The sequence below is a fragment of the Nematolebias whitei genome, chromosome 6, assembly GCF_014905685.2.
Source record: "Nematolebias whitei isolate Nwh7 chromosome 6, NemWhi1, whole genome shotgun sequence".
NCBI lineage: Eukaryota > Metazoa > Chordata > Actinopteri > Cyprinodontiformes > Rivulidae > Nematolebias > Nematolebias whitei.
In genome coordinates, this window is record NC_056503.1 from 6,685,250 (window position 1) to 6,695,426 (window position 10,177).

The 10,177-nt window shown below is 42.2% G+C and overlaps 1 protein-coding gene across 1 annotated transcript in view; it reads left to right on the forward strand.

The window, feature by feature from the left end:
• The window catches only part of wdfy1 (WD repeat and FYVE domain containing 1), a 26,533-nt gene that overhangs the window by 12,809 nt on the left and 3,547 nt on the right, over positions 1-10,177 (forward strand). Inside the window, exons 7-10 of the mRNA XM_037678005.1 lie at positions 1,555-1,681; positions 6,175-6,280; positions 7,317-7,418; positions 7,504-7,634. Coding sequence (XP_037533933.1) covers positions 1,555-1,681; positions 6,175-6,280; positions 7,317-7,418; positions 7,504-7,634 — 466 coding nt within the window. The remainder of the gene's footprint in view (positions 1-1,554; positions 1,682-6,174; positions 6,281-7,316; positions 7,419-7,503; positions 7,635-10,177) is intronic.

The window sequence follows — 10,177 nt, forward strand, 5'->3', positions numbered from 1 at the left end:
GATCTCTCCTAGAATGCCATCGACCAGAAACATATTAAAGGCTAAAGGCGGTAACTCACCTAGTTACAGATGTTTGGAGACTAGTAGTGGGATTTTTTTTCTTCTTTCAGCTGCTCCCTGCTTCAAAGGTCACCACAACAAACTAATTCACACAAAGACTTGGCAATTGTTTTTACACCGGATGTCCTTCTTGATGCTACCACAGCTGCCATCTAGCATGCCCAGCAGGGGAGCAGTTTGTTGGGGTTAAGGGCCTTGCTCAAGGGCCCAGATTTGGGCATATGAGGCAGGTGTGGGTGTTTCATCTATCCCACCCACATTTTGATGTTGTCGGTCCAGGGAGTTGAACCGGCAACCTTCTGCTCACAGGCCCATCTTCTCCATCCCCCCAATTTGTAAGAGACTCTCTGAACTCGGCACCTATATGACCAACAAGCCACATGGCTGTTTTAAGCTGCCGTTTTTTGAAAATCACGGACAATTTGAGGGCACAGCTTGTTAAACTGTGTTCTTAGCCTTGCATGTTGTTTGTCAACCTCTGTCCACCTCAGTTTGCTTATTTCTGTAGCTGCCCCCACTTTTTGTCTCCCATGCAGAGTATGAAGGGGAATTGGAAATACCCTCTGTCCGGGTGTGCACGTTGTGTGCGTGATACCTTGAAAAATAAGAGATACCCATTTTCAATTTGTGGTGCAGCTGCTTCTAGGTGTAAGAAAGTTTTCCATCGAAAATTGGGTTGCCAGGTCAAAATCCAAGATGGCCACTGCCATGAATATGCGTAAACTGGTCACCCTTATCATTTGAGGAAACTATGCTTTTTACTTTTTATAATCCTTAAAAGTATAGTGTCCTCAAAAGATTGGGGTGGCCGGAGATTAATCTGTGGTGGTCAAAGCCATCATTGACCACTCCCTCTATCTGCCTTTGCTGCGCCTGATGGTGGACAAAATTACTCCATCCACTCACCAAGATTAGTCACTGCACCACCTGAGACAAGAAAAAAACTGTGCAACTCCTACCCATTTACATACTTGCACCACATATACTGAGCTACTGTACCAAGTTATAAATGTGTCTTCTCCCAGTTACTCTGTTCTTGTGGTAAGGCTCAGATGTCACCAGCCTTGAACTCAGCAGTACCTTTATGATTCTGGAGCAGCAAGAAGCTCACATTCACAGGCAGCTGATCCCTGCGTTCATGCTGACTGGTCCATCTCCAGCAGCTGATTTCCACACATGTATTGGCACTTTGTATGAGTATTCCTACTTGTGCAATTTGAAATGTGCACATTTGAAAAACTGTTTATACAATCATGAATGTTGTAGTACGCATTTGTTAAACTTGCGGTATGTTTGTGGATCTTATTGTATATGTACACATCTCGTACACTTGTGTGAATAATTATCTGCACAGTTTTCCAGTTCTGACTGGTTTGGTGGGAGCAGGCTGCCATTCTTCCCGTGGACACTGGGTGGCGGTAGTACCATCTGACTGGTCTCAGCCATTGTTGTAAATTAACCCAGGAGCCATGCTCTGTTTGTTTTGAACTGCAGGCAGTATAGGAGCCCTATGGTGGGATCCTGTCCAGAGGCTGCTCTTTTCTGGGGCCTCAGATCACAGCATCATGATGTGGGACATCGGGGGCCGCAAGGGACGGACACTGCTGTTGCAGGGACACCAGTAAGTCCTCCCATAACATGCATGTGTATTAAATCTGTTTCAGATAGTTTTCATCAGGGATTAGTCCTCTGCAGATAACGATCAAAGAGAGACCTTTGCAGAAAATTCACCTCTTTCATTTCCATCAGTTCTTTCATGTGAGACTCTTCTTCAAAGACGTCTCTGTGGTGTCAGTAACAGTTGTCCCAAGGCACAGACTTTTATATATTTTCCTCCAGTATTCAGCCTTCGTATCTTCCTCCTTGTTAGACGTTCTCCACCCAGCCTGTGAGCAGTGATGTGTGTCAGAGCTAACCCCATCTTGGACCATACACTTCTCATTTGAAGATGTTAAAAAATTTGATTTTTTTTTTTCTCCACTTTCAACAACCAGTAAATCCTGTTTTGACCAGTCTTCAGCACCATCAACGCTGCTTGGTGTCCATATTTTTCCTCGTCATTTCTTTCTTCTGTCGTCCTTTTTACAGATGTTTAGTGTGGATTGAGAAGACAAATACAGAATTGAATTATGAACCATTTTTAGCAGTATTATTCATCCTCCCAGTTTACCTGTTAGGATATCAAATCCGATCTGCAAAACAGAGCCTGACACGTGTGACGAGTGTTTCTAAGTGTAATATGATAAAAACAGATTATTACCCAGAAGTAAAAGCCAAACTTCGTGTTGTTGCAAAAATACTGCTTGTGGGTGAGGACCAGTTTTTAGTTGGCAATGTTGAGCACAAAGCTGCTACAGGTGAAAGGGACTTTAGTTACCCCCGATATTTATAAAGTATGACGTCTATAATCCTAAAACTGGACATTACACAAACAAGGTGAGGGGTGAAGATCTGGAGGCCACTCAAGGGTTTGATCCAGTTACGATTCAGAGAGTCAAAGTCAGTTTCTTTATTCTCATTCCACACAACAAAATTGTGTACACAGAGTCCCAGTTACATCCAACAATAAAATGTAAAAGAAAAACATTAATGACATCTAAGATATGAACCAAGAAAAACATCAACTAAAAATACGCTAAGCACTAATAGCATTCTGAGGACTGTGATGCAATATAAAATGAAGATTAATGCATCCTGATGCAAGCATAGTCCTCTCTCCAACCTGAATAAAACTAAATATTAAGCTGCAGTAAAAACAGTTTTCATTTAAACAAGATTTGGGGAACTCATTGAAAATAAGGAGTCAAAATGCTGAGGACAGTGACAAAAAAATCTGTGAAGATAGATGCTCAGAATTATCTTAGCAGCTTTATTCAGTGTTTTCACGACTGTTTTTGGTCTCGTCAGACTATGGGGACAGTTGACCCCGGTCTATCATGGTTCAAAGTAGGGATGCACGACATTGGATTTTTGGCCAATATGTTAAAACTTATTTGGCTGATAACCGATATGCCGATATCGATATTTTATATATGTTCGTTTGTCAGAACATGTCCCTCTTATTTTGGCTTATTTGCTACACAAATTGTGCAACAACTGTAAGAGCTGGTGACATATATTCAGTAACAGCTATATGATATGCATAGCACTTTAACTTATATTAAATGAAAAGTGTTAAATGTTGTTTATTAGCATTAGTCACCTGTGATGCTGTCTCACTTGTGGAGGCTTGTTCCAGGTTCCTAGCTGCAGTGTGGGATCCTCTGCACTCCTGTGCATGAAGGACAGCCTTTTTAAGATCAAAGTTTTTGTCTATCCATTGTGCCGCAAGACTAATCATGCTAACGGGGCTAACACGACATCCAAATGTCTGTGGTAAAACTCACCCAAGTGCTATCGGCTATTAGCTTCTCAATGACATCAGAAATGATTGCTTGAAACTAACGTTACGTCGGAAAAATATCTCTGACTGGGAACGATGTAGCGAGGCTCAACTTGGTCCATAAATCTTCAGAATCCGACATCTTCACCAACGAAAAATAAAACTTCAACACCGCCGATATTTTGAATTTTCCTCTCCTCCGTGAGATCAGGTAGGCGCGCGTGACGTCATTGATGTTGTGCTGCTGCTGCAGACGTCCTTGTCACTGGGTTTTCAATCAAAAACAGCGCCTTTTATATCTGAGTTATTTTAATGGAATGGCTGATGTCCGATATTGAACCTTAACGCTAATATCGGCCAATTCCGATACCATGCCAATAATATCGTGCATCTCTAGTTCAAAGTGTGCAACATAAGGTGGTGGACTGTGACTGGTTGGTGACTCAGAACTGCAAAAAAATAGACTAAACATTAGTAGCCCCCCCGAATTCTGTGTGTTTGCAGCCATGCGACCAGCAAGTCGTGCAGCTACGAGTTATACAACCAGTTTTTGCAAACCATGACCTATTTTTGTGCTTTCAGATCTTGTAAAATTGTATTTTAAGCCATAAATACCAATCTAAAAAGGTTCAATCTGGTCCTCTGGACATTCAAAAAAACAAAAAACAAAGCAAAGCAAAAAAGAGTGACCGCTGGCCTGGATATGAGTGTAGACCGCAGAATCCTGGCCTGATGATGTTGATCTTCTGTGCTGGGCCATCCGGTCACTCTTTTAGGGATGAAGATGTTCACATCCTGGACAGAGAGGAACAATGGTTTGAGAGAGGAGTAAAGGAGGCCATCTTTGTGAAAAGAAATCGTCCATCATTAAACAGAGGTGGAGGCCTCCGGGTTCAACTGTCCCCCTCTTACAATGCTGTTATTGCTAGTATCACTCAACCCCCTGTGAATAGTAAACAGCCATCAGGTGCTAATGATCCATTGTTAGGCTGATGGTCCTTCTTGATCATGTGAGCAGCTGGTTTTGGTTGTCAGCAGCAAACTGGTTGATCCACTCTGAGAAGGTGCTATTTAAGAGACTGAGCTGAAAACAGCACCTCAGACTGAGGAAGTCTTTCGGATGAAAGATGAAACGTTTCTACATTTTTTTTTTTTTTTTTTTTTTTAATGTCCAGAGGACCAGATTGAACTTTTTTGGATTTTTCTACCTGGATTATTGAGCATACATCAGGACATAAATACCAATGTTGCCTGCCCCATGCCATGCTGCAAACATTCTGACTCCTATGAAGTAAACATTAGGTTTATTTTACTGGTTAACTCAAGACTCTTAGTATGACCAAAGTAGTTCAGTAAACTCAGGTAATGACCTATAACTTAGATTTACCTGGTATGAAGTGCCCATCCAGGAGTAATCACTGGGGTTCCATCTTTCCTCTGTACAGCTGCAGTCCACGTGGTTTTTGTTTCAGATCCTTTGAAAAACTGTAACATGACTATTTTTTTCTGTCTGAACTATCAGAACATCATAAAACTGCTGTTTTATGGTGGTATGTCTTTAACATTACAGGTTTTCACAAAAGTTCTTTTATAACTTTACAGCTTTATAACTCTGGCACAACAATTTCCTGCAGGATCAATAAAGTTCTTTCTTATGTTTTATCTTATAACTGGTGAACTTAAGTTTGATATCCAAAGATGGCTGCATTAATCACAACTATCACTAATATTTTATGACAATTTCTCAAATCCCCCCTGGAATTAGTTAATTAATTATCTCTCTATCTCTCTATATATCTCTATTTCTGTCTATATCTCTATCCCTCGATCTCTATATTTATACCTCTCTCTATCTCTATTTCTATATCTATCTGTCAGTCTGTCTCTATCTATCTGTATATCTTTATCTCTATATCTATATCTATATCTCTAGCTTTCTCTATCTCTATCTTTCTCTCTATATCTATCTCTCTATATATCTCTCTATATATATCTCTCTCTATATATATATATCTATCTATCTTTCTCTCTCTATATATATCTCTCTCTATATATATCTCTCTCTCTATATATATATCTATCTTTATCTCTCTCTCTCTCTCTCTCTCCCTCCCTTTACCCATCTTTATCTATCTCTGTCTATCATCTTTCTCTCTCTATCTCTCTATATGTCTCAATCTCGCTCTCTGTCTATCTATCTGTCTGTCTGTCTCTCTTAGGAAAGAGTCTGTTGCATTTTGTAATTTCGCCACTAGATGGCACTAATTCCACAAATCTTTTTTTTCTTTCTTTTTATTTAAATGAGTTGAAGGAATTTTAGTCTTTGGGCTCCTAAAGGTATTTTCAATAATCCTGTTTGTTGTTCTCGTTGCTCCCCTTCAGACTCTGGTGAATCAGTGTGAAACAGCTATAATCCATTACCCACGTTGACAGACACACACAGCTATCAAAGACGTTAGGTTTACCCATCCTTTAACATGCTCAGTGTTAGTAAAGATCTTCCCATCAAGGTGGGAGATGAGCATGTTTTACAGATTTCTGACTGCTTCTAGTCTTAAACACTGAAAATGCAGCAAATAACTGACTTTTGGCTTTTTACTGTGAAGGACCTTCCTGCAGAGTAAAGTTTTGTGAACATTTGAATAACTGAGACTCGCTGACCTGCACTCACCTGTAAAACACTCGAGCTGCCCAGCAGAAATCTAAACATGCGACTTGTTTTCCCCCCTCAGCGAGCGTGTGCAGGCGCTGTGTTACCTGCAGTTCACGAGGCAGCTGGTGTCGTGCTCAGCCGACGGAGGCATCGCCGTGTGGAGCATGGACACGCAGAGAGAAGAGGTAGCTGCACCGACACTCCACACCTTCATGCCTCCACAAACCTGTTCTTCTTGTTTTGCTCTGAGTGTCTCGTCGAAGGTGAAAGGGTGATCATGTTTTTACCTGGTGTTTTTGTGCTGTTAGCAAAATAGCTGATTATTCACTACATGCATTTTATTGAAAATCTCAAAAGCAGTTATTTGTTGTCCGTCTACAACTGATCCTTGTTTAAGATGGCCGCCACAGCTAACCAAACTTAAGAGAATACAAAGATGGCTACAACTCCATCAGCTTTAAAGGTACTGAGCCAGAGTGTGGTGTGGTAGTAGCTGAGAGTCATCCCCATTACATGCTTTAAGCACTAACTGATGGCAACATGTCTGTTTTTAGACATTAACTATTGGAGTCAGTGCTGTCTGTTAGCAAAATATCTCATGCAAATCATCTGGTGTACTGATGACTGATTAACTTTTGGAATTGACTCAATTCAAGATGGCTTCCACAGCCAACACACCTTTAAACACACAAATATAGCTACAACAGTTTTACACATATTGAGGTACAGGTAGGTGTGATGGTAGCCGAGAGTCATTCACAGCACATACTCCAAGTGCTACACCTCCGGGACATCTTTACCTGAAACTTTGGGATTAATTGTTGGCGTCTACCCTGTTTTTCTGTTAGCAAAATATATCACGAACCATTGGACATTTGACTGAAGTTCTCGGAAAGTAAATCATTTAGAAGTGATGAACTTCTGGAGTCACTCTAGATCAATTTGGTTGTCACAGCTCTTCAACTTTAAGTCCAACAAAAATGGCTTTAATTCAGTCTGTATTACAGAAATGGAGATGAATGTGGTTTGGTAGTAGCAGAGACTGATCTCCAACATATACTGTGAGTGCTAACATGTCTCAGCATTTCACATGAGCTCCAGCTCAATGTTCTTTCCTAACTTTGATGAAATCGGCTACAAATCTCATCATGAGATCTCGAGCTGGGTGCTGGTCTGCATGTTCCAGTTGGTATGTGTTGATGGTTTGAACTGTGTCTGCAGGCGCCCCAGTGGTTAGACAGCGACTCATGTCAGAAGTGTGAGCAGCCTTTCTTCTGGAACATCAAGCAGATGTGGGACACTAAGACCCTGGGGCTCAGACAGGTAGAAGAACCGGACCCCTGCCAGGTAACGTCTCCCAACATGAATGTTTCTGATGCATGTATGGATGTGTGTGTGTTGTCTCCAGCACCACTGCAGGAAGTGTGGGAAGGCCGTGTGTGGGAAATGCAGCTCGAAACGCTCCACCTTCCCCATCATGGGCTTCGAGTTCCCAGTGCGGGTCTGTGATGCCTGCTTTGACACCATCAAAGAAGAAGAGTGAGTAACAATCTCCTCCGAGGTCACTCAGTACCTCTGTTGTCCCCTGCTGTGGAGCGAAAATAGGGAATTGGAAATACCATCTGTCCATCCGTGCATGTTGTGAGCAGGATACTTGGAAAAATAAGTGAGGTACTGGCTTCCACTTGGATGTGTCGCCACATCTATGAGGAGGAAAGGTTTGTTTGGAAAATTGGGGGGACCCGTCAAAATCCAAGATGGCTGTTGCCATATATGTACCGTAATGTCCGCAGTACTTGTATCCGTCCAAATATGTCTAAAAAAGTGTAAAAATCCATAAATATGTCGCTTTGCCGTATACGTCGCGTCTATTATGTGTCACCGCTGACAACCCGGAAATGTGGGCTGGTGTTGTGCCAAAAATCGATTGGCTGCCAAATGGCGGCCGCGTGAGCATGCACGGGAGGACTTTAACAAGAATTTAACAAGATTAACACTTAAAAACAATTGTTTGTTTGCTCACAATTATAGTAAAGGTGTGTCTCAGTCTAACATTTGCTTAATAAATGCACTTTGACGGTCAAATCAGCTGTATTTTCAAAACCCGATTCGCGTAAGCGCGCAGAGGGACAAGCTGCTGTTCATTTCTTTGAAATTTAACAAGATAAACACCTAAAACAATTATTTGTTTGCTCAAAATTATAGTAAAGGTGCGTCTCAGTCTAACATTTGCTTAATAAATGCACTTTAACGGTCAAATCAGCTGCATTTCAAAAGGATTCACTGCCTCGGTGCTCCAGGAGTGTGCAGAGGGAGGAAAACTACGAGGAACGCTGCTCGTTTCTTTGAAATTTAACAAGAAAAGCACCTAAAACAATTTCTAAAAAAAGTTAAATCTGGTCCTGTGAACATTCAAAAAAACAAAACAAAGCAAAACAACAAAAAAATGTAGAAACGTTTCGTCTCTCATCCGAGAGACTTCCTCAGTCTGAGGTGCTGTTTTCAGCTCAGTCTCTTAAATAGCACCTTCTCAGAGTGGATCAACCAGTTTGCTGCTGACAACCAAAACCAGCTGATCACATGGTCAAGAAGGACCATCAGCCTAACGATGGATCATTAGCACACTGATGGCTGTTTACTATTCACAGAGGGCTGAGTGATACTAGCAATCACAGCATTGTAAGAGGGAGACAATTGAACACGTAGGCCTCCACCCCTGTTTAATGATGGACAATTTCTTTTCACAAAGATGGCCTCCTTTACTCCTCTCTCAAACCATCGTTCCTCTCTATCCAGGATGTGAACATCTTCATCCCTGAAAGAGTGACCGCTGGCCTGGAGATGAGTGTAGACCGCAGAACGTAGACCTCAATGAATACAGCACCTCAGACTGAGGAAGTCTCTCGGATGAGAGACGAAACGTTTCTACATTTTTTTGTTGTTTTGCTTTGTTTTGTTTTTTTGAATGTCCAGAGGACCAGCTTTAACTTTTTTAGATTTTTCTACCTGGATTATTGAGCATGCATCAGGATACCTAAAACAATTATTTGTTTGTGCAACGTTATAGCAAAGGTTTGTCCCAGTTGAACTTTTACTTAATAAATGCACTTTAATGGTCAAATTACCTACATTTCGCCAGGGTGGTTCAGCAAAATGAAGCTGAGGTTGCTCCAAGCAGCGAGCAGAACGAAGGTAGCAGGCTGTGGCAAGCCAGTTTTGTCACTAATAGCTGGTGAAGCTTCTCAGTCATCCAGGACATGGTAAATCCAAAAAAGTTCAAGACAAAAACAAGAAAGTATAATTCAGTTCAATTCAATTCAAAAATACTTTATTAATCCCAGAGGGAAATTAAGTGTTGTCGTAGCTCATCATCCTGGTTTTATTCAAGAGTTGTTAGATGCTGATTGCTGTGGGAAGAAAGGATCTCCTGCAGCGAATACGAAGAATCTGGCCACAGATACCGATCTGTCCACCCAGATCCAGCTTGCTGTCAGATCCGGCTGGCCTCTCGGTTCTCCTGGGCAGCAGGGCCGCCCTAATGCCTGCCAGAACTCCTCCCAGAGCAATGGCCACTCCTCCCAGCACTCTGCCGAGCTCCTTGTCACTGCGGACAGCCAATTAGGTGCTGAGAGACGATCCTGTCCTTCCGCTGTCATGAGCCGTGTTTCCTGCTAGTTCCAGGATCTCAGTGGTCAGACACTTGAGCGCAGCTGGCAGGTAGATGAGAATGCGTCCACAGAACATTCTTTTCAACTCATTTGAGATTTGGGTCTGTAGTTGAGATATTATTTGAGCTTTTGAGATGTTAATCAGCTGCTGTTGGTTGTAGAAAACTGCCTTGTTGCCATGGTTACGCATCATATGGGGCCGAGATGGTGTAGAGGCAGGGCAGCCGGCTTGGGACCCGAGAGTCCCAGGTTCGATCCCCAGTCACTGCACATCACGTGGCGTCTCTGGGCAGCACGTCTAATCCCCAAAATGTCCCCCGGGCGCTTTCAATAGCTGCCCACTGCACCACCTGGTGGTGGATGGGTTAAATGCAGAGACTAATTTCGCCATTGTATGGAAACATACAGTGCTGT